We start from the raw sequence: 25,581 nt of genomic DNA, 5'->3' as shown, positions 1-25,581 counted from the left end.
GGGAATTTTCCGTCTCTAGAGAGAAGTTATGTTACTGACATCTATAGTAAGTTTTTATAAGTCTGTGAGCGACCGCACGAGAAAAGACCCTTTTTGCAGTTTATGGGAATCAAATTTTTGATATGAAACTGACAATTTTCAAAAGTTTCAAGGACAGAATTCTTTTAAAAATCATTCTTTTCTCTTATTATTTATTTTGAGAGAGGGGAGGGGCAGAGGGAAAGAGAGTCCCAAGCAGACCCCTGTTGAGCACGGAGCCTGATACGGGGCTCGATCCCAAGACCCAGAGACCACGACCCGAGCCTAAACCAAGAGTCGGATACTCAACCAACTGACCCACGCAGGCGCCCTCCAAAAATCACTCTTTAAAAAAAAAAAGGAGGGGAGAGAGGGAAAGAGAGGTAACATATATTTAGGCAGCTTATTCACAGCATAAAGTCTCATTCAGTCTTATCCTATTTCTTTGAGGGTACTATATTCACCTTGCATTCTGTTGATTACCCTCTGGTTAGCCGGAAAGGGTATGCCTGGTTCCCTAAATATAAGGGATTTTTTTTTTTCCTAACATATATTTCTAACATAATGGCTTTATCAAGGAAAATCAACTCCCTTTAGCTATATTTAAATGCTTATTTACCAGTAAGGAAAGCGGTTACCCAATTGACACTTAAAAAAACAAAACAAAACATAATGATAAAGAGTTTTTCCTTCTGACCTACACGATAGGACATCTGTAGACAATTAGAAACACAAAGTCCAATTGTCCATTCACATTTTGAAGGGTGTATAGTGAAGGCCAAATTATTTTAATAGTACTCTGTTGTCCGTTATTTCCTGTCCTGCCAAAATAATGAGGGGAAAATGCCCAGGCAGATTTAGCATGAAATCGAGGTAAAGACTTTTTTCACTATTGTATAATCAATACTGTAGAAACTGCAAAACTCGATTGTCTCCCAGTTACTGAACCTTGCTAAATTTTAAAGAGCCATGAATTTCATCACAAAAATAAAACCCCCCATGTCTTAATTAGCTGGGGAATGAGGAGGAGGAAAGAGAGGATAATAGTCTAAATGCTTTGGGTAAGATGTTTCAGTTTAGAACATGAAAAGGCAATATTCCTAGAATGGTCTGGTTCTCTAGCACACGTCTGTCCACGTTTAGCCTAAGGTATGGTTTTTTAAAATTCTGAGTTCATTTTAAAAAGATAACGTTTAGGAAAATAAATTTAATAGATAAATAACACCAATGCCTCATACTTCTGCATTTAGTGAGAATTTCCCAAGCTATGAATTCCAGATTCAGTGGCTTCTTTGAATAGTCAAATGAATCCCTTCTGAATTGTCCCTTAGCCCCTAAGCTATATCTTAGAAAATAATGATTGCAAGCTTCAGTGAATCAAATTACCATATATTTACTGTTATAATATTGCAAATGTACAGGCAGGCCAAAAAGAAATCATCACAAACATGTCATAAATATTTACTAATTCTTTTTTTATACAGAAATGAACCTAATTATTAAATATTAACATAAATACTCAAACTTAAGTTTTTATGGACCAGCCAGTCTAATTTAGTTAGTGAGATAAAAAACAAAATAGAAAATTTCAACTATGACTTAAAACATACTTTTTTCTCACTGGTTTAATCAACATGTTTTTAAGTAATCAAAGGAGAAACTTTAGAGTCATTTCATGCCAGTCCTTCCAGGCAATAAAGGAAGTCTCTAGAAGTGTTTAATGCACATTGGAGACTAATAGATTTTTGTTATTAAGTGTTAGCTGTTAATTTACCTTCAGGATGCAGAAATGACAAGGATTTAAAACATCAGATTAATTCAGGGATTATTAAGCTAGATAATGTTCACTTTCAGAAAATAATATTTAAAAAAACAAAAACAAAGTGTTTTTTAAGGAGTAACCTCTAATGAAAACCAACACGTCTACTGCGTATTGGGTCAAGATGATCTTGGTTAGGGAAGATGTCCAGTGAGACCAGGCCACCCTGTGAAAATGCACACGGTATTCTCATGAGCTACCTTGCTCTGACTCTCAGGTTTTCAAAAACCTAATGTGCTTATACAATTGCTGAAGTCGTATTTTCGTAATAAATGTAGCTCTTTATTTAATTGGAGGAAATGCGAACATTCTGACAGGAAATTCAAGATATTAATTCCCATCATGGGATCACGCTCTTTTTTTGGGAAATGTCTGTTGTATGATTCACTGTGTAACTTTAAGTAAATGTCTTAACCTCTCTGTGCCTATGTAAAAAGAAGTGGCAAGATTAAAAAAATTCAAATTTCCTTGGGATATTGGGAAAATCCATTTATCACAACAGAAATAATGAAGAGATTTTGAAAGACAGATACTTAACTCACTTAGGAATAATGTCAATTTTGATTTCTTAGCAATCAGAAACCTCAATGCCTGTAGTCAGAACTTTTCTAAGAAAAATCAATATGTTCATTTAAACTCAAGACTTTTTCAAGCAACCCCTGGTATGATAAATTACCACCTCCCAATGCTTACTGGATGTCTTCTTCCAGTATAAAACTCTACTTCACACCCTTTCACATATCCACAAACATCTGTCCTACCCCAATGCTCTTCAACAGAATGGATCTTAAACAAGCCATGGATATCCAACTGTCCCACAGAAACTAGAGACGTTAGGAGGTATCTCCGGAGACTACAAATGGAAAAATGATTATGGCAGATACATGAATTTATATCTCCCCTACACCTAGCCCAGAGGTTGGAAGGCTATGGATGAAAATGAAGAAGGGATTTTCCTCAGAAGCAGGCCAATACACCCTCTGTCCATAATCAATGCTCGAATTCAAACTCCCCACACAAACAAACATCTCACGAAAAGAGAATAAAAAATGAGCTGTCTAGTCAGAGCCAGACAATGCACCTTTCAATCGTTATTACTTGTGTCAGGGCTCGGTTAGCTTTTCAGTGGTAAGAGCAGGTTTCTGGATCACAGATACTAAGTTCCCTTACATGGAGGTAAGATCTGGAAGCCACAATTTTCACTGCCTGAGTTGGAGAAAGACAAACTGAAAGAAACCACACAAGGGCTAGAGCACCTCTGGACCCCAGGACGTCAGCATGCATAGGGAACCATGAGGAAACTCACCTTCATTGTGCTCTAACTTGGTGTGCTTTTCTTCACAGGTGTTTGGGAATTATAACATAGGCCATTCACATGGCATCTCTTACCAAATATTCAGCATGCCTTTTCCTTCAGGCATGGTTTGACAGTAAAGGAACCATGTCTCCAAATGTTAATGTGGTTTTAGTGAGTAAAATAAGGGTTAGTCAATACCAGAATGTGCTACTGACCTTCCCTGACTGGCTGTAGGTCCTCCGTGAGGAAACTTCCAGACAGACACTGCCCCTATTTTTGTAACATTCATTCCCTGATTCACTTTTGGCTGTTTGTGCTCTGCCCCAACTTTAAAGGGAAAACCACTGCAAGGTGAACCAGGAACTCAACAAACAAACAAACAAACAAAACATGGCCCCTCTCACGAGACACGTCATCTAGAAGAAGACGCAGCAAGCACAGCTGTGTGGTGCTGTTGACAGGGTTGGGGCTTTCATCACACAGAACTGGTTTTCACCCCAGCTCCACCACTCCATAGCCCCATGGCTTTGGGTAAGTAATTCTGAAACTCAAATTTGTCTACGGAATATAGATATGATATCTACCTTGCTGAGTTACTGTCAAGATTATACAAAATAATCCATGTCATGTACCTAGCAGAGTGCCAGGCATATAGTAGGTGCTCAGTAAACGCCAGGGCTTTTTTTCTTTCTCTTACAGAAAGAACACCCAGATACAAAGACTTACAAAGCAACATATGGATTACAGCTACAGCTCTGAGAGTACGAGAGAGACAGAAGTAATTCAAAGTGGCCAAGAAAGTCAGAAAGGTCTAGATCATTCCCCTCAGAAATGACCCTGGAGGGGCCAGCTCCACAGAGCTAGGATTCCTTAAATTCTCTTGCATCTGAAACAACATGGAACTCTATCCTGGCTTCTCATGGATTCAAAAAAGGACATCTCAGTAGATGTTACTTAATGGCTTCTTCATGGAAGGAGGAACAATTGAGTTCCTTTGTTCTCTGCACAATCTCAAATGGCTAGACGAGCCGATCTCTGCATGGCATTGCTTTTTGTTTTATTTTCAGATAACTGTGATATATATAAGATGGTAAGATGGTGTTTTCCAATTTTAGTTCCTCTTAAAAATTAGAGAGGACTTCTTCTTTCTTGCAGACAGCTAAGGTGCTTTTGTTTTTGTTTTTCAGGCTAGTGATGACTCTGGAATACTCACACTTGGAAGAGAAGAGGGTTTACAACTCCATTTAGGATACTCTTTGAGTCTAATGTGAAATTTAAAAATATTTCTTCCAAAATAGCTAAACAGTGCTCAGAGCCTGATAAGCAGAGTGATTTTATCAGCACTTAATTGGCTTAAGGTACTCTGAATGCTTGAGGGGGTGGGTGGGTGGGGAGAAGGTGGCTCTCAATTTTTTTTAACAAGTTGGTTACCATGTAGCTATAAAACAAAAAGTCTCCCAACCAAGTCTAGAATTACTTCAGGCTCTCCAGGGAATTTCTTTCCAACTGATAGCTAAAAATCATTTGACATGGCTACCTACGATAGCACTACTATTTTAAGCAAAAAGAGATGAAAGATAAATAAGAACGGAATGGAAACTAATCTTTTTTTAGTCTGTGACCTTAAGCAAGGCCAGTCCCCTCTTGTGGTTAAATAACGGCAACTAACTTAATATTCACCAAGGTCAGAAATAAATGCTTTTCTCAAAGACCATGCATGCTCACACAGTTAAAGAACCCAGGCTACAGAGCTGCCCCACCCGCACGTGGCTACTGAGCGTGAGAAATGTGGCTGGTCCAACCTGTGAGATGTTGGCAGTGTAAAATATACACAGGACTTCAAAGACTTAATATGAAAAATATATATAAAATACCTCATTAACTTTATATTGCATACATGCTGAAATAATATTTTAGCCATCTTGCATAAAATAAAATATATTATTAAAATTAATTTCACTTGCTTTTTTAAAAAATGTGGCTAACAGTGCATTTAAAATTAGATTTGCTAACAGCAATGAGACAACAAAAAGAAATGCAAGGCATCCAAATTGGTAAAGAAGAAGTAAAACCGTCACTATTTGCAGATGACATGATACTCCATATAGAAAACCCGAAAGACCACCAAAAAACTACTAGAACTGATAAATGAATTCAGTAAAGTCTCAGGATAAAAAGTCAATGTGCAGAAATCTGCTGCATTTCTATACACTAATAATGAAGCAGCACAAAGAGAAATTAAGAAAATAATCCCATTTACAATTATACCAAAAATAAGATACCTAGGAATAAACTTAACCAAAGAGGAAAAAGACTTGTACTCTAAAAACTATAAAACATCAATGACAGAAATTGAAGATGACACAAAGAAATGGAAAGACATTCCATGCTCATGGATTAGAAGAACAAATATTGTTAAAATGTCTATACTACCCAAAGCAATCTATATATTTAATGCAATCCCTATCAAAATACCAACAGCAGTTTTCACAGAACTAGAACAAACAATCCTTAAATTTATATGGAACCTCAAAGACTCCAAAATTGCCAATGCAATCTTGGAAAAGCAAAGCAAAGCTGAAGACATCACAATTCCGGACTTCAAGTTACATTACAAAGCTGTAGTGATCAAAACACTATGGTACCCGCACAAAAACAGACATATAAATCAATGGAACAGAATAGAAAACCCAGAAATAAGTCCACAATTATATGGTCAATTAACCTTTGACAATGCAGATAAGAATATCCAATGGGAAAAAGACAGTCTCTTCAATAAATGGTGTTGGGAAAACTGGACAGTTACATGCAAAACAATGAAACTGGACCACTTTTTTACACCATACACAAAAATTCAAAATGGATTAAATACCTAAATGTGAGACCTGAAACCATAAAAATCCTCAAAGAGAGCACAGGTAGTAAGGTCTGTGACATGAGCCATATCAATATTTTTCTAGATACGTCTCTTGAGGCAAGGGAAACAAAAGCAAAAATAAACTATTGGGACTACATCAAAATAAAAAGCTTCTGCACAGCAAAGGAAACAATCTACAAAACTAAAAGGCAACCTACTGAATGGGAGAAGATATTTGCAAATGACATATCCAATAAAGGGTTAGTATCCAAAATATGTAAAGAACTTATACAACTCAACAGCCCCCCAAAAAATAATCCAATTTAAAAAATGGTCAGAAGACATGAACAGACATCTCTCCAAAGAAGATGGCCAACAGATAACCAACAGACACATGAAAAGATGCTCAACATCACTCATCATCAGGGAAATGCAAATCAAAACTACAATGAGATATCACCTCACACCTGTCAGAATGGCTAAAATCAAAAACACAAGAAACAACAAATGTTGGTGACAATGTGGAGAAAAAGGAACCCTTGTGCACTGTTCCTTTTTCAGTGGAATGCAAACTGGTGCAGCCATTGTGGAAAACGGTATGGAGATTCCTCAAAAAAGTTAAAAACAGAACTCCTCTATGATCCAGCAATCACACTACTGGGTATTTACCCAAAGAATATAAAATACTAATTCAAAGGGATACATGCACCCCGATGTTTATAGCAGCATTATTTACAATAGCCATATTGTGGAAACAGCCCAAGTGTCCATCGACTGATAAATGGTTAAAGAAGACACAGACAAAGACACACAGACACACACACACACACACAGACACACACACACACACACACACACACACACTGGAATATTATTCAGCCATAAAAAAGAATGGAATCTTGCCATTTGCAACAACATGAGTGGAGCTAGAGAGTGTTATGCGGAGTGAAATAAGTCAGGGAAAGACAAATACCACATGTGCAGAATTTTAAAAACAAAACAAATGAGCAAAGGAAAAAGGAGATAGAGAGAAAGAAACAAGCCAAGAAACAGACTCTTAACTATAGAGAACCAATTAATGGTTACCAGAGGGGAGGTAGGTGGGGGGGATGGATGAAATAGGTGATGGGGATTAAGGAGTGCACTTGTCATGGTAAGTACCGGGTGATATATCAAAGTGCTGAATCACCTGAAACTAACACTGTATGTCAACTACATTGGAATTAAGAATGAGTAGAGTAGAGCAGAGTAGGAGAGGAGAGGAGAAGAGAGAATAGAAATAGAATAGAATAGAGTAGAATAGAATAGAATAGAATAGAATAGAATAGAATAGAATAGAATAAACATTTGCTGCTTGCATTATCTTCCCATCGAACAGTGCTGGGTGAGGGTGTTTCAGCTCAGGCCACGAGTCAGCTACACCACAGCGACCTTCACACACCATCTATCTTGGGTTTTTTCATTTGTAAGATGTCAAGAGCTTGGACTAGATGCTTTTAAAACCCCTATGGCTCTAACATTCTAGGATTCAAGGATTCAACAGTGATTGCTGGTGGAGAAAAGACACCAGAGCCAGCTGATGACAGTGCTAATAAGGAGTTAGTCAACACTAAAGAGTTAGTGTAACAGAGGCAGGGCAGCCTTTGCTAGAGCTGGGCTCTGGACAGGGTGCCTAAGGAAAGTTCAAGGGGTCCCTTACAGCCACCCCACAGCTTGGGGGTCCCAGGGCAGGAGACAGTGCTGTTGTGCCCTTGCCGCAGAGCCAGCCCAGCAGCTGACGTGAGCACCTGAGAAAAGCCCTGCTCTGCTGAGGCGCCGGCTCCAGGCTCAGCGCACGGGCTGCTCATCACAGAGGAGCTGGTCTGCAGGCCCGGCAGCGCAGCGGATGCGGGGCATGCTGTCCGCTTAAGCCCAGGTTGCGGGGGACAGAAACGTGGCCCGGCTGCCAACAGGGTCCAGCAGACTGACCTCACTTGTGTGCCACCCAGCTGTGGGAGCCCAAGAAGCAGCAAAAACCCACCCTGCGATTCATAATGTGTTAGTAAGACTTAATCCAAATTCTAGCAGACCTGGATTTTGTGGTTTATCAGACTCCTAAAAGAAGTATTTTTTAAAAGGGGCGCCTGGGTGGCTCAGTTGGTTAGGCAACTGCCTTCGGCTCAGGTCATGATCCTGGAGTCCCGGGATCGAGTCCCGCATCGGGCTCCCTGCTCAGCGGGGAGTCTGCTTCTCCCTCTGACCCTCCTCCCTCTCATGCTCTCTGTCTCTCATTCTCTCTCTCTCAAATAAATAAATAAAATCTTTAAAAAAAAAAGAAGTATTTTTTAAAAAAGAAAAAATGTGTATGACTAGTAGTTTTTTTTTAATTTTTTAAAGATTTTATTTAATTATTTGAGAGAGCAAGAGCAGGGGGAGGAGCAGAGGGAGAAGCAGACTCCCCTACTGAGCAAGGAGCCCGACTTGGGGCTCAATCCCAGGATCCCGAGATCGTGACTTGAGCCAAAGGCAGACGCTTTAATGACTGAGCCACCCAGGAGCCTCGGAAGTTTGCACTTCTTGATCCCATTAATCTATTTCACTCATCCACCTGCCCCCATCCCCTCCGGCAACTGCCGGTTGTTCTCTGTTACTTATGAGTCTGTTTTTGGTTTTTTGTTTTTTTCTATTTTTTTTTGGTTTCCACATATAAGTGAAACCATATGGCATCGGTCTTTCTCTGACTTATTTCATACCCTCTAGGTCCATCTATGTTGTCACAAATAACAAGATTTCATTCTTTTTTATGGCTGAGTAATATGCCGTGGTATATTTGTGTGTGTGTATATATATATATATCTTCTTTATCCATTCATCTATCGCATCTATCACATCTATCCCCAACATCTTCTTTATCCATTCATTTATCGATAGACACTTGAGTTGTTTCCATATCTTGGCTATTGTAAATAATGCTGCAATCAACATAGGTATGCATGTATCTTTTCGAATTAGTGTTTTGGCATTTTTTGGGTAAATACCCAGTAGTGGAATTACCAGATCATATGGTAATCCTATTTTTAATTTTTTGAGGAATTTCCATACTGTTTTCCACAGTGGCTGCATGAATTGACATTCCCACCAACAGTGTGGGAAGATCCCCTTTTCTCCACATCCTTGCCAATACTTGTTATTTTTTGTCTTTTTAATACTGGCAATTCTGACTGGTGTGAGGTGTTATTGTGGTTCTGATTTGCATTTCCCTGATGATTAGTGATATTGAGCATCTTTCCTTGTGTCTGTTGGCCATCTGTATGTCTTCTTTGGAAAAACGTCTATTCAGGTCCTCTGTCCATTTTTTATTCAGAATTTTTTTTTTTTTTGGTGTTGAGTTGTAGAAGTTCTTCATATATTTTGGATATTACCTCCTTATTGAATAAATAATTTGCAGATACATTCTCCCATTCATTAGGTTGCTTTTTTGTTTTGTTAATAGTTTCCTTTGCTGTTTAAAAGCTTTTTATTTTGGTGTAGACTCGATAATTTATTTTTGCTTTTGTTTTCCCTTGTCTAAGGAGACATATCCATAAATATATCATTAAGGCTATTCGATGTCCAAGAGATTACTGCCTATGTTTTCTTTTAGGAGTTTCATAGTTTCAGATCTCACATTTATGTCTTTAATCCATTTTGAGTTTATTTTTGTGTATGGTCTAAGAAAGTGGTCCAGTTTCATTCTTTTACATGTAGCTGTCTAGTTTTCCTAATACCATTAATTGAAAAGACTGTCTTTTCCCCATTGTATATTCTTGCCTCCTTTGTCATAGATGAACTGACCATTTAAGCATGGGTTTATTTCTGAGCACTCTATCCTATTCCACTGATCTGCGTGTCTGTTTCTGTGCCAGTACCATACTGTTTTGATTACCAAGCTTTGTCATATATCTCGAAATCTGGGATTATGATACCTCTGGTTTTGTTCTTTTTTCTCAAGATTGCTTAGCTATTTGAGAAGACCCCTGCATCTTTATAACCAATTCCAATTTTGGTGCGAGCTAATTGGAATGGGTTTCAGATACCACTATCACATAAGTCCTGAAGAAGACACTCTTTCTTGACCTTTAATGCCTTTATACAGCAATAATGCATTTCTATACTAAAACCAAGGCTGATACAAATATGACATGGGTGCTGTCACTTTCCCAGCCAATTCCCCATGCAGACATGATGAAGGGGTCACAGCACTCCCTATCTGGGCCTCACAAGTCATCATCATAGTGTTCCACGTGGCGCCAAAGAAAATAACTGGAGTTGGCACACAAGAAAAAAGTTCTTGGCCATCAGTGTTCTATACTCAGGTGCACACTTACAAACCCATATCCACCCATCCATAAGGTTTGCTTTTTTTTTTTTTTCTTTGTCTCTGGGGATTTGGCCACATTTTAGAGTTCATCAACTTGGGGCAATGGTTACTAAAACCCTTACAGAATCAGAGCACTCTGTTCTTTCTGAATTAATTATTTATATTCACAAAGTATGGCCTACTAACTTATTTGTACATTACTCTGCCAGTTTATCCGTAATTTGTCACAAATTTATATGCAATCTGAAAAAAAAAATGATCTAACAACCACAGGATAACCTGCAAACTTCAGGAACTGTAAATCCTGCGAACTTCAGGAAGTGTAAACTACCGGAAACCTGTCAATTGCAGGAACTGTGTCTGCCACGGCAAAGCCAAGAGTGTTCCTCCCCCCACTTAATGTCTTTATCACACAGCCTCCCTGTCCAACTGCAGCAAAAAGTCTTTCTGACTACCTTGATAGACTAGGACTAGTAAACAAACAAAAAGGGCATCTTAAAAATCAGTAACATACCAACTCCATCAACTGTTTGAGCTGACCTATCTCTTCTGGCAGCGATCCAAGTTTGTTGTTACTTGCGATTAAGACTTTGAGAGGCAGACCACACAGGCAGGCAGGCAGGGCAGACAGCTGATTTCGACTGCAAAGACAATACCAGAACACAGGTGAACATACAACTTCATGCTGTTGCTGAATGGCTTGTGAGTCAGCAAGAAGAAAGGAGCAATCCGAGAAGGCATTTTACAAATATAAAAGGTCCAGTAAAGTTTCTGCATTTGTCATAAATCCCAAGTACAGAAGATAATAAAATATATTTCTAAGAAAGGCAGAGGCCCCTGGGTGGCTCAGGCGCTTGGGTGTCTCACTCTTGATTTCGGCTCAGGTCCTGATCTCAGGGTCCTGGAATGGAGCTCAGCAGAGAGTCTGCTTCTCTTTCTCCCTCTCCCTCTGCCCCTCCCCTGACTCTGGCACGTGCTCTAAATAAATAAATAAATAAATAAATAAATAATTAAAATCTATATTAAAAAAAAAGAAAGGCATAGGCAGTTCCGTGGGAAACAACTTTTTCCAGCACAAGGAACCCCATCAAACCCCTGCAGAAGCTGAGTCCTTGGCCAGCCAGGAGGCAGATGGGCATCGCGCCCTGTGCCACCAACAGCAACAGGAAGCTGGTGCCAACTGTTCTCTTCCTGACAATGTGAGCAGGAAGCTCAGCAAGATCCAAGCACCATGAAGGCATCCTCCCGTCCATGTGAGTAGTGATGGGGAAGATCGTTTTGCTGCAACTTATAAAAGCCCTCCAGCCTGATTTCCAACATTTTGATTCTGCTTCTTTTTGCTAACACAAGAGCCACTGTGGTTAAGGTCAATTTGGGTGTCTGCAAGGGAGCTAATTAAAAGAAGAAAAAAGCTGGGACGCCTTGGTGGCTCAGTCAGTTAAGCATCTGCCTTTGGCTCAGGTCATGATCCCAGGGTCCTGGGACTGAGCCCCGCATGGGGCTCCCTGCTCAGCAGGGAGTTCCCTCTCCATCTGCCCCTCCCTCAGCTCATGCTCTCTCTCGCTCTCGCTCTCTCTCAAATAAATAAATAAATAAAATCTTAAAAAAAAAATAAAAGAAGAAAAAAGTAAAGCTGGCCTTCTGGCAAAAGTGAAGCTGGAGCTTCGAAGGGTTCAGTTTCACAGAGTACCCAGAAACTGCTCACATTCAGTTTCACAGAGGACCCAAAAGTCTGCATCCAGGTCTCACTTCTGCTTTGGATGAAGAGGTTTTCTACTAAGAAGTGTCTGAACTTCCTATCATCAATGCTTAGTTTTTCTGAGAAATGGGAAAATAATGGATAAGTGAAATCCATGAACCATCTTATGTATGTTAGCCATTTATTTCAAACTCCTCTCCCACAAAAAGCCCTTTCCCTGCCATCAAGTAAGGAGATAGATGGTTTTCAGTTTCCCTGCCTTTCTTTCCCCACCATTCTGCTGATGAAGCCAATGACCAGGCTGTGAAATATCTAAAAATCTATTTGTCAACTATTTAGAACTTCTTTTGTGTATGTGCACACATGTACGAAGCTTCCAAGGTTGTGGTACACTGTGCATGTATTTATGGGCACACATAAATCAGTGTGTGTGAGAGGAAGGGACAGACAGCCTGAAAACACACCAAAATGTTATCAGTAGTCCTTTGAGGGGGATTAGGTACAATGAATGTCTTTTTATTTTCTTCCTTACACTTCGCTGAATTTTCCAAAATTCCTACAACGTGCTTTTATAATTAAGAAATAAATATCACGGGGCGCCTGGGTGGCTCAGTCCGTTAAATGTCCAACTCTTGGTTTCAGCTCAGGTCACGATCTCAGGTTTGTGGGATGGAGCCCTGCACGGGGCTCAGTGCTCAGCGGGGAGTCCGCTTCTTTTCCTCTGCACCCCCTACTTGCGTGCTTTCTCGTGCGCTCTCCCTCTCACTCTCTCTAAAATAAATAAATAAATCTTTAAAAAAGAAATAAATAACAGTATAAAAAGATAAACTTCATCTGCATACTGGTTATATGGGTGTTTCTATTTATGAAAATTCACTGAGATGTGTAATTATGAGCTGCGTACTTTTCTGTATGTATTATATTTCAGTTAAAGGTTTTACTCCCCTACTTCCCCATATGAGGAGGTGGGAATCATATGGCTAAATAAAGGGCATCTCTAACTGATGGGCTGAGAAAGAGCAGGTGTTATACTCTGGAAAGAACCTTTCTAGGGGCTCCTGAGTGGCTCAGTTGGTTAAGCGTCTGCCTTTGGCTCAGGTCATGATCCCAGGGTCCTGGGATCAAGCCCCTTGCTCAGTGGGGAGTCTGCTTCTCCCTCTCCCTCTGCCCCTCCCCCCTCACTCATGCTCTCTCCCTCTCTCAAATAAATAATAAAATCTTAAAAAAAAAAAAGAACCTTTCTAATGTGGATGCTCCCCTGTAACTACCCTGATATCTCTTCTGCTCCAGGTACCCAATGCCTGGGTTTTAGCAAGAAAAGATACAGTCAACCTTCCCTCCATTGCCCAGATCTGCAAAGAAAGCTATTTCCAGAAAGGAGCAGGAAAGAGAGAGGTTTCTCTAAGAGGGTCCAGCAGAGGGAGGGAGGAGACTGAAAGCCCTATGGGGGCAGACGGGGTCCCTGGCACTGGAAGGACCAGCTGGCTCTTCATGTCCGCCTCGTTAGAGTAACAGGTGAGAATAAGGGTGATGGGCATGCCCTGGCACTTTCTCCTGTCTCTGAGGGCAGTGGAAGGGGAATGAGGGCTACCAGCCTATCTTCCAGCCTCTGATATCCACCCACAGGAGCCCCGTGGGGCTATTCTGACTGGTTGACAGGGACTTTCTGGTGCTCTGATGAGAGAGCTTTCTCCAAGCTCCATAAAAAGCTCCTTAGACACTATCTCCGGAAAAGAGAATGAAGTTTACTAAAAGGTGGCAAGTAAATAACTTGGAATGTAATTTGTGGTTATAAATATTTATTAATATGTAATTTCGTAAAGTGAGGATTGGTTACTTAAAATGTTAATAAGGCAAATTTTTTTTTTATTTTGAAGCCATATTTAAACTTCCTTTTGAAGAGAAAATAAGGAAACAAAGATTAGTATTTTCAAAAATTTCTACATTCCTGTTTTCATAGAATTAACAGTTCCAGTTGAAGATTCTTCCTGTGTTTCTTTGCTTGGAAACTCAGATTTAAACTATTCCCAGTCTCACCGTAATGCAGGCATCTCATCAGATTAACAGATATTGAACCAAGAGAGCACTTATCACACCATTTAAGCAACACAATGAAGGCTCTGCTCATTCAGAAGCACAGTATTAGATTACGTGGGATTATGCTCATGGGAATTCTAGGACAGGTACTAATTTAAAATAAGCATTTTAAATTTAAACTGTTAGTATTAATTTTAAACTTAAGCATAATTAAATGTAAGCATGATTTCTTTGATGGGGGTACAACCTTTTTATGCTAAAATTGCTGATGGAATAGCCTGTTTCTGTATGCCCCACGATATACTGTGGTTAGTCACCTGTAGATAAATCCAGATGCCAGAACTTTAGTTATGATTCAGCATGCTACAGATCTGGGTCACATTTCTTCAATTTCATTGATCTAGTCTCTCGGGCTCGACTTCATATATTTTATCACAGGATGTTCCTGTATGACTTGTAATTTCCCCAATAGAAAAAGGAAATACACATGCACACAAAAACCCATTAGCTATCCAGCAAATATTTATAAAGAACAGGAGAAACTCCATTCCCTTTAATCCTCTACCCACTAAAGACCACATGGGTAGCCTGAGTTTTTTGAAACCACTCATCTGGTAGCAATTTTTCTCAAGCAAATAAGTGCCTCAGGCCGCAAACAACTATCTTGCTCCCCACTTGTCTCCTGCTGGCCTCTGTGCTAAAAACGGGCCCTCTGCAGAAAGAGTGTTTAAAATAAGGCCATATAGTGTCTGATAAAGTAAGGGCCAACATTTATTTTCAAATCTACCCAGGAAGATCCATCTGAAAGCAAAATTTAAAAAAAAATTTTTTTTAACTTTAACATTACAAAAGATTAAATTAGTGGGGGGAAAAAGGGCCACTCATTCAGAAGCAGAAATTACAGATTTGGTCATGGCAGCCTGAGCCTTCCTGCCCAGCATCTCTTGTCACTCTCCCTGCCCAGTCTGGGTGGAGGCTGATGGCACAGGGAGGGAGGAGGAGGGACGGGAAGGCCTTAGGTTTTTACCGGGCCGTGTTTATTGCTAATGCTTTCTCTTCCATCGTTCTCAACTGAATGATTCCCTACTAGATTTACTGGTCTATCTCCTCATGTCAAGATGAAACAAGACAGCTCAACATAATTTGAACACTTTTGATAGCTTTAGTTTACAGGATAAATTTCTCTTGGCTTCAAGTACCCACTACCCCTCACTTAACCTAATCCCTCAATTAAGGAATTTGCAAACCAAGTCACTTCCGTATGCTTTCACTGTTAGAGAGTCTTAATTTAATGTGTTTTGACGATGGCACTTGTTAATATCCATGTTTTCAGACTTAATGGTGGTATTTAACATTATTTGTTATTGGTTTTATCAGAAAGTTATCTTCCCTAAAGCATGTGATGATAAAAAAAAATTACTATATTCTTAGATGTGATTTTATTATCAGGGTATCATATATTTTTTGTTGTTCTACTGGAATAGTGAATGGGTTCTTTTTAGTGTATGGGTTCATGTAATAATTGAGGGTAGAACTCAGCAGAAAATTAATTTATAGGAAGACTTCTATAACATAGTCACCTATTCAGCTAGTGAAAAGGTCACCAACTGCGGACTTAGAAGGCCTGGTTTCAAATCTTGTCTCTGCCACAAACATTTAGTTTAGGTTTTGTTGTCCTTAAAACATACATAATAATACTTACCTAACATGAGACATGAGATTATGGATGCAAAAGTGCTCAGCCCAACATTAAATCTCTACATAAAGATGAAACCATACCCGACTGCTAATGTGGCAAAAGCAGTAGGGACGTGACCAAAAAGAGAGTACGTGTGCTTAGCTCGGTTTTAGCTACTTATTTTATTTCCCAACTGCTAAAATTTCAGCCACTTTTAAAATATGGTTTCATGTTCCATTCATTGAAAACATATACCACTTACACATAAAAATGAGGCGTGCTGGGTAGGACCAGGCTGGGCTCTACGATTTCAGGCTAATAGAAACCAAGGTAACTACGACCGGTCTGGAAAACCTACCTAGCCTAGCACCTACAAGCACATGAACGACTTTCTCTCCCCTACCTTCTCCAAATGCCAGGTTCCTACTATGTCTCTGGGAAAACATGAATACCCAGGAGTCACCATCTTCATTTACTGTTTGGTTTCCAAAGAGTAACAGAAATAATGACATGAGATCATTAACCATCCCAAGCCTATTCAGAAAATGTCCCAGCTCACATCTAAAAAGCCACAGAGAAAGCAGGGCAGGTTTCATGGTGTGGATGCCCCGGGCTCCCCCTCTATGAGTCTCGGCCCGGGGAAGGAGCAAACAAGTATGCGGTAGTTATTGCTCCTGTTTGTGTGAAGAGTTTGTCTGGGCTTGGTGTGTGATGACCTCCAGTAAACAGCGGTTATTTTGCTTTAACCAACCAAGCAAGTTTCCTTTCAAAGGATACCTCACCTAATTTTGTGTTTATGCTGTTTTTTTCTTTTTTTCTTTTTTCTTTTTTGCATACCCTGTTCGCCTTTCATTCAAGGCAGAGTAACATTTTTATGGTTTTCTTTTTTTCTATTTTGCATATGACACTTGGCTGTTAATTGTCTTTACACACACACATCAGTGAACAATATCTATAGAGAACCATTTCCTTTTTCCTGCTGGCTCCATTCTGAAAAACCCACCATGGCAAAATGTCTCACCCTCACTTCCCCTGATGACAGAGTACTTCCCCTTATCGCCAGCCAGCCCCCTGCATTCCCACCATCAGCAGATGCCTGAGACACTTCCCAACAACCACCAGAGCCCTGCTTCAAGTTGCCTGGGATATGTTGGCGGACTGTAATGTTATAAATACAAATTACATGAATATCATTTTCATCATGTTTTACACGCAATCTGCAAAGCAGTCATGAGACTGAGATTTCGGGCATGCACAACATCTGGGCACTCACGCTGAAACTGAACTTTGAAAGCAGTTATGCTGTCTACAGCTTGAGGCTGGCCATCACCTGGAAACTTAAAATGTTTCAAGACCAGAAACACAGAATCATCCTTCCACCTAAATCGTGAACCGGTTGTTGAACACTATCCATTTCACATTCTACACACGTGAAGGCCATGTCTGGAGAAGCCAAAGGGTCAGCTTCAGAAAAGAGAACTAAAAGAGAGCAAGAAGCAAAAAGCAAGCGTCCACAGCAGCTCAGGATTCAGGCCAATGGCTGCACCAGCCGTTCTGCTGTGCATTTTCGCGTGCATACCTGCACCATATTTGGCCACTACAACTGAACCCGGTTCCCACAATAACAGCCTATCAGTCTCCTCCTAAGCATAAATAAAGCCTTGCTTAAAATACTCCACTTTTTTATACTCTCCACGGCCGGCAACCACCACGGCCGATGTCTGTAATTAGATTTCAAAGTGTAATTGTTGATAACTCGCCCCTTCTCAGTTCAGTTACTTCCTATCCTTTCTTCTCAGAGCGCATCAATTCTAAAAGGACAAGGCTCTAAAAACTGTGACTTTAAATTTCCTCTTTAATAGTTTCTCATGACCTTCCTTCACTCTAAAATGGAGCTAAGTGTTCAAAATCAAGGAAGCACTGGCTGTTCAAAGAGAACACAGTATCAGATGCCAGCAAGAATATTAATCTGCCAAACACCTCCAGAAGCAAGAATGTGGATTTGGGGTTTTAAGTATTAAGACTGTAAGGGCGTCTGAGTGGCTCAGTCGGTTAAGCGTCGGACTCTTAATCTCAGCTCAGGTCTCGATCTCAGGGTTGTGAGTTCAAGCTCTGCATTGCAGCTACTTAACAAAATAATAAACAAAATAAAAAGTATTAAGACTGTAGAGGCCTGAGCCCGATGTCTCAAAAAACACCACTGTGCAAAACATCGTTGCTGGCACATAGGGAAACTACCGCTCAATGGCTAAGAAAGATGTACTGGCACTGAAGGTAATTCTCCTACTTTTTGGAGCCTTGTTCCAGGTAAAATGGACACTAGCTTCCTATTATCAGGCAAGGATGCCTACATTATCCACCTTCTCCTCCACGGGACTCCACCAAGCCAAAATGTTACTTTAACATTTTTCCTCCACCTAAAGAGATATCCATACTGACTTAAAGGAGAACAGGCTGCCCAGATCAACTTCCACCCAGGGACACTGAGTGAATACAAAATATTCATAATAAAATTTAAGATGCCTGAACATTTTTTAACATTTTTATCTATCATTTAAAGATGTATGTCTCGGGGTGCCTGGGTGCCTCAGTAGTTAAGCGTCTGCCTTCGGCTCAAGTCATGGTCCCAGGGTCCTGAGATCGAGCCCCGCATCGGGCTCCCTGCTCGGTGGGAAGCCTGCTTCTCCCTCTCCCACTCCCCTCTGCTTGTGTTCCCTCTCTCACTGTGTCTCTATCAAATAAATAAAATCTTTAAAAAAAAAAAAAAGATGTATGTCTCTCCATTTATTTCTAGGAATTTTTGAATGCAGACGGAATTGCATGAATATAAATCTATATACATCCTCTTTTTCCTACTTACCCTTCCAAGGAAATGAGTCTTCAGAGAGCTCCTATCATGTAACTTGACAGCCTATAATAACAAAGTTCCATTTAACTACTCTGATACTTTTACAAATCAGCACCATATCCACGTTACTAACAATACTAGAAAATCCACTCACTTTACTAGATCTTTTGCACTCTTTTTCTTAACCCATATTGCAATAGATATGATAGATAGCATACCACAAAACCTGATTCAACAATTCAAGAAACATTTCTTGGGTAGTTATGACATATAAAGCACTGTGCTAGGTAGGCACTTAGACAACTACTATTTTATTTATATTCACAACAATCATGTAATATAAGCATTAAGCCCCCAAACTTTCAGATGCAAAAATTGATGTTGTTCAGAGAGTTTAAAGAACTTGGTCCAAGTTGCCTAGCTAGTGAGTTGCTCTGTGCTGTGTGGTTTGAAACCAGGTAGGTCAGGCTTCATGTTAATGTCTGTGATCTTCCTCAATACAACACAGCCTATTTTCATTGACTTTGGAATAAAAAGTGACGGAAACCAGGAAAACAGTAGGAGGAGGACCCCAAATTCCAAGCAGGAGGCAATGAAATGGTAGACTGGTCGTTCAATGATTAATTTCTATGAAAAAGGATGGAGGACAGGGTCAAAAATAATTTCTGAGATTCCAAGCTAGGGGGCTGAAGAAAAATGGGAGCATGGACAAGAACAAGGATGCTAATTTGGGAAAGAAGAAAATGAGCTTAGTTTAGCAGATGCTGAATTTTGAGGAGTCAATAAGCCTCTAAGAGGAACTGAATTTTAGGCAATTGGGAAAATGAGGACGAATGTCCAAATGACTCAAGGGGAGAGAGGATATATTTGAGACACCCGAGGCATGGGTCTGAGCGAGAAGATTTAAGGACCAAAGATTGAGCTTTGGGGAATTCTAGTGATAAGGTGAAGAAAGAGAAAGAACATCCAGACAGGGGAATAAAGAAGAAACAGAAAGACACAGAAAAGCAAGCAGGAAAGCCTGTGACCAAATCCAAGAAGGACAGTGCCCATGGTGTCAAATGCTGACAGGAAGCCAATTATTTTTCTACACTACTGAGTGCCTGCTCTGCTCAAGAACCTGTTCTAAACTCTGAGAAAATATGAAATGGATATGAATTCTAAAACTTAGCCCTTCACAGGATTAGGCAACATTTCTCTGAGCTGATGTCCCATTTGAACATCAGACATTTATTTTAAAAATTCTGTAGCAGCAGGTATTTCCTATTGGGTTTCTCGAGACATAAGATGAAAGATTAATGACTCTTAGCAAATAAAGTGAGACTTCCTTTATGGATGCTCTCCTGTAAGAAGGAGTGAAGGATGCCAGCCTCATCCTAACAACTGTAAACAAGTGTCTGCAGACTTTGGGCCCCACTGTCAACTGCTCAAAGGTTGCGTCTGCCGAAGATTCTAGGCTGTTCTCTCCTCTCAGGACGGAGGTCACAGCGGTCTCTCCCTGGGCCTAAAGTGCGGGGGGAAGGGGCCACAACTCCTAACAGGTCACTTACGTTCCCTGAAGGTCACCCATTCGAATGCCTGGCCAAACAAAGGTACACGTGCTGCACTCAGAGCACATGCTCTGCCTCTTCAATCCTGCTCCACCACCCACCTGCCCGCACACAAACAGCCTCTCACAGTCTCTGGGACACAGGCTATGGAAGAAGAGTTTCACAATCCCCAGTGAATACCATTGCTTATTTTTTTTCTTCTTCTTATAGTCCTGTTCAAATAGTTCATAAAGCTGCACAATTCTTGCAAGCAGTGATATAAATGAAATTACTTAGTATATGAGGAAAATAGCAAGTGACTTTGAAATGGGAAAAATCACCGCTTGGGGTCTCACCTAATATACCCTTCTAGGTTATCTCTGCCTTTCATCGTCTTTGAGTCTTTTTACAGCCCTGTAACTTGTTGTAAAACTGAAAACTGACAGTAAGGCAAATAATTTTTGTGCACAGAAGCACAGACAAATTGTGATGAGTGTGGTGGAACTGTGCATGATGACAGCCCTCTTGCAACTATTCATAAATTCATTTCAGCCCCCCCACTAGGGTGTGGGCATGTGCGTGTGCATTCAGGCGCACTGAATTCTCCCTTAAACAGGCTATAACATCTTACTGGCTCCTTTGTTAATTAATGAATTATATACAACCTTTGATGGATGTTATATTTGTATGAGAGTCCTGATTTTACATTTTTTAAAGAATTACCCTTTGACGGGTGATTATTTCAACTATAAGGATGTGGCATTTCAACAATAAAATTTCAGTACAGACAATTTAAAGACTCTTTCAGCTGTTTCAGACTTCTGGTCAAGGTCATTCTTTTCTTCATTATATAATATTGAGCTCTCAGAACCTCTGAAAAAAATCCTCTCATCACCTACAAAAAAAGTTCAATCCTATAAAGAAAGAAGCTGGGGAAAAGGAAAAAAAATCTTATAAGCAAATGTCACAAAATATTAACAAATGTTTGAGTACTGGTGAATGATTGATATATTGTTTGTACTTTGCACTATTTAATTTTTTCTCAAAAGAAACTGCATATTTTACTTGATAGCTAATAAATAATAAACAAACAAATAAATATACATATATACATTAAAGTACTAAATAAAAAATAAATCAACTTGGATGGCAGCTCTGTGTAACACACTTTATGCTTTAGTGTTTCCTGGGCCTTTCTGTCTTCTACTTATATTTCATTTTTCCCTTCAATACATCTAGTCCATACAGATTACTTGGCCACTGAATATAACATCATGAAGGAACATACTTTTTAACCTCATCCTTTTTTAGGCATGAGGTCAGTTCTTAAAGGAGTCAGTGGATGATAAAAATTCTTCTAAATTAGTGTTTACAAACTGATGTCCTGGAAGGCACCATTCTGGGAGATGCTAATAGGTAGGCCTCACAAAAAAAGGGGGAAGAGTTCTGTGTTGTTTGGATACACACAGTGCAGATTAGTACAATACATGGTTTGTTTTTTGTGGGTTGTTTTTTTTTTTAAGTAGACCTTTATCCAACAGAACATTTTTCTATAGAATATACTTTGGGGAAACAATGTTTTACTTACTCCTTAATTGATCCAATGGCATCACCGAGGTTAGAAAAAAACAACTTTTTTCTCCTATGGAGTCTGGCAGGTAAGTTTTCTCTGGATCTATTATTCTCTATTCATGAACAGATGAATTAATCACTGAGTAGAAGGGGTCAATTTTCTTATGTTATTTTCACATTCCTTTCTGCCTTGGCTTGCCAAATGGAGTATCAGAAAAACACTGCCTGATTTCATGGGGTTAAGGTAGATATGCTTAGATTAATAGATAACATAGTTCCACATGATCCAACTCTGAAAGTGACCCAAATCTTCTGGTTATTTTCTCACTGTTCAAAGAGATTATCTCATTCCACCTGTCCTGACAGTCCATCTGGTCCAGAGAGTGTAAAGGTGTTCTAAGAAATGGCAAGAGATAAAAAAAAAAAAAAGTCCCACAGAATCAATTGCTCGCATCACAAGTATACCCTTTGTTGTCTAAACACTTAATCCCTTGAATGCTTCTAGATAAAGAACCACAGAGTATGTATTTATTCTTGACTTAATTTATCTACCTGGGAAAAGTGCGATTTAGGATTATCACGCATGCTCAAATTCTTGGCTACATTATTTTATCAAGATTTCGCCTCACTGAGCTCTCAGAGCACAAGCATTCTTTTCAGAAGTAGGATAATATTTTTTAACATCATATTCTACAGTTTTCCAGCTATGACAGCATACGTTTTGTTTTTTTTTTTACTTTTGAAAATGAAGCCATGCATTTAGATTTGAATTGGGAAGCTGAGAAAAAACAATACTGTGTCTCTTTTCTCAAAAGCAACTCTTGGGGGCGCCTGGGTGGCTCAGTCGTTAAGCGGCTGCCTTCGGCTCAGGTCATGGTCCCAGGGTCCTGGGATCGAGCCCCGCATCGGGCTCCCTGCTCAGCGGGAAGCCTGCTTCTCCCTCTCCCACTCCCCCTGCTTGTGTTCCCTCTCTCGCTGTGTCTCTCTCTGGCAAATAAATAAATAAAATTAAAAAAAAAAAAAAAGCAACTCTTATAAAAAAAAACCTGTTTTATTTGCCCTGTTACTGTAATTGTCACTAACAGGCAAATAAGAACACCAAGAAAACCAAAGTGAAGCTCTGGCTTGGCCCTTAGGTCTCCAGACTGCAGTTAAAACCTACTTGCCTTTATAAAGCCCTAACTCCATCTGACCCTCAATTTAAGACACCAGGGAAGAAGGTATGGAGGATGCTGACAAGACAGGAAAGGCAGAAGTCAACAAAGAAAGGACTGAAGATTAAGAAGTCAAATTCTCATAGGTTCCAGTTTCATGGGTCAAAGACTTCAAGACTTTTTCTCAACTAATTTTATAATAAAATAATGTAACTCATAGAGATTCAGTACCAAGTGAAAGTTTGTTTTTAACCAACCAACAAAGCATACCATTATAAGGGTAAGAGAGTGCATCAGATCTCAGTAATGAGCCAAAATACAGAGTTTTTGTGCTACACACTCCAATCACTGGGAGTCTTTTCAATTAAGGATCCCACAGTACTACAGTTTTTCCTGCTTTCAAAGTATTACTTCCACTCTCAATATGCTTAAATGCATTCTCATGTTTGAAAAATACCCCAAATATAAAGAAATGATAACTATATAAGGTACTAAGAAATGAGGAAGAATGAAAGATCGAAGTTAACTAATAGGGAGTACCCAAAGAAGGCAGAAATAATAGAAAAATGGAGGAAGGGGCAACATGAAAGAAGACAATGACTAAAATTTTTCTAGGGTTGATGAAAGACATGAATCCTCAGACTCAGGAAGCAAAACAAAGTTTATAGCTAGGTAAATCAAAATAATATACAACTATACATATCATAGCAAAAAAACATAGAGCAACAAAGATAAAAAGAAGGTATGGGGAGAAATCGAAAGGAAAAGCATGGAAAATTCTCCACAAGCCTAAAACATTTAGACTAGCAAACGATTTCTCTATAGCAAAACAGAGGTCAAAAAACATACTATCTTTGAAATACAATAGAAAAGAACTGCAACTTAAAACTTTACACTAATACAACCTAAAATTTTAGCCTAAGAATTGAAATTTCTTTCAAGAATGAGGAGAAAAGACATTTCAGAAAAAGACTGTATTTACCACAAGCATACCATCACTGAATGAACTTCTTAAGAATGCATGTTATAAAGAAGGAGATTGACCCTAAAAAGAGTGAGATGAAAAAGCAGAGAATCTGCTTTTTTTAAAAAAAAAAACAACAACAAATAAGCATCAGTTGACTCAATTCAAGGTAAAAAGCAAGATGGACCTAAAATAAAGACTAAAAATAATATGTAAGTTTGCAGAGGTGTACTTGCAATTAAAGCTTTCTAAATAAATATTATTCAAGGAGGATGGAAGACGTATTTTTTTTTACCTTTAGAACTTCGGGCTTTTGGAAGTCAAATACTCATGTTAACAATTTATATAGGCAACCTTTCAATTAAAAGTGTAAAGATATAATGACTAACCTCTAAACCAGAGGAAGAAAAATATTAGAATAAATAAAACTTGGAATATTCAATAGAAGGTAGGAAAGGTCAGAAAAAAAAGGCAATAATAATCTTGATAAAAAAAATACAAAAGAAAAAGAAAAATGTAAGTCCACATACCTACATACCGAAACTAAGGTTGAACGGTTGAATGAAAAAAATGAAAAGATATGTGCGAGCAAAAGCCACCAAAAGAAAGCTAAGATATAAGTATTAATTTCATATACAACAGACTGTAAGTCAAAAAAACCATTTTTGGGATAAAGTGAATCACTACATAATGATAAAACCTGCAGCTTGCAAGAAAGACATATAATTTTAAAATTGGGCTCAAAATACTTGGCCTATAACTTGGTCTTAAAATACACACATTAAGAATTGATGGAATTACAGGGAAAAAAGCAAACCTACAATCATCCTCTTTTGCTTAAAGCATATCTCTAAGTAACAGATATATATTAAGCAGACAAAAAATGTTTTAGGATAAAGAAGATGTGAACCTCCAAATTAAAAAGTTATACTTAATGGATTTACTGGAACCCACATACAACACTTAGAAGGATATACATTCTTCTCAAGCACACATGGAATATTTACTATGCATAGGCTATAACGTAAATCTCAACCAGTGTAAACAATCAACATCAAATAAAATATTCCCTAAATGCAATACACTAATATTAAAAATCAATTTTAAAAGGTAACTTTAAAAATCTATTCTAGCAAACTCATGAGTCAAAGAAGTAATACTGAAAATTAGAAAAGTTTTAAGAGTGAGTTTAAAAATATGACACATCACAACTTTTAGGAATCATCTAAAGTGCTACATACAGGGAAATCCATAACCTTAAATGTTCCTATGAGGAAAAAAAATAAATAGAGATTAATGAATACATACCCCAAACTCCAGAAATTAGAAAACGAATAAACATATAAGAAAATAGACAGATGGAAATTCAATAGATAAAAATCAGAAACTAATGAAATAGAAGATAAAAGCCTAAAAAAGTTGGTCACTAAAATTAAAAGCTGATCTAACAAAAAAATACACAATCAAAACAGACAAACTTTTAAAAAAATGAATAAAGGAAAACACAAATTCACAGTATCAGGAATTAGAAAGGCAAACCAACTACAGATACAGTAGAAATTTTTAAAATTACAAAAGCCCTCCCTTATTTAAATATTTAGGTTGGTATCCTGGACAATTCTCTAACAACTATTTTTAAGACTATGAAACTGTCCCAAAGGGCAAGGAATGCAATCAAGCATAGTTAATGTTATCTAGATAAGATAACAAAAGTGAAAATGCCAAGCAAACTATAAATGCCATAAAAATAAATTCCACTAATTTATTACT

General features: G+C 38.8%; 1 protein-coding gene across 8 annotated transcripts in view; it reads right to left on the bottom strand.

Moving 5' to 3' along the window:
• LRCH1 (leucine rich repeats and calponin homology domain containing 1) overlaps positions 1-25,581 on the bottom strand; it is a 192,259-nt gene that overhangs the window by 67,436 nt on the left and 99,242 nt on the right. For all 8 annotated transcript variants that reach the window (XM_078070358.1, XM_078070360.1, XM_078070361.1 and 5 more), the window contains one exon: positions 10,845-10,971. In XM_078070358.1, coding sequence (XP_077926484.1) covers positions 10,845-10,971 — 127 coding nt within the window. The remainder of the gene's footprint in view (positions 1-10,844; positions 10,972-25,581) is intronic.

Source organism: Halichoerus grypus, chromosome 4, assembly GCF_964656455.1.
Source record: "Halichoerus grypus chromosome 4, mHalGry1.hap1.1, whole genome shotgun sequence".
Taxonomy (NCBI): Eukaryota; Metazoa; Chordata; class Mammalia; order Carnivora; family Phocidae; genus Halichoerus; species Halichoerus grypus.
This window is presented reverse-complemented; position numbering and strand designations above follow the sequence as displayed.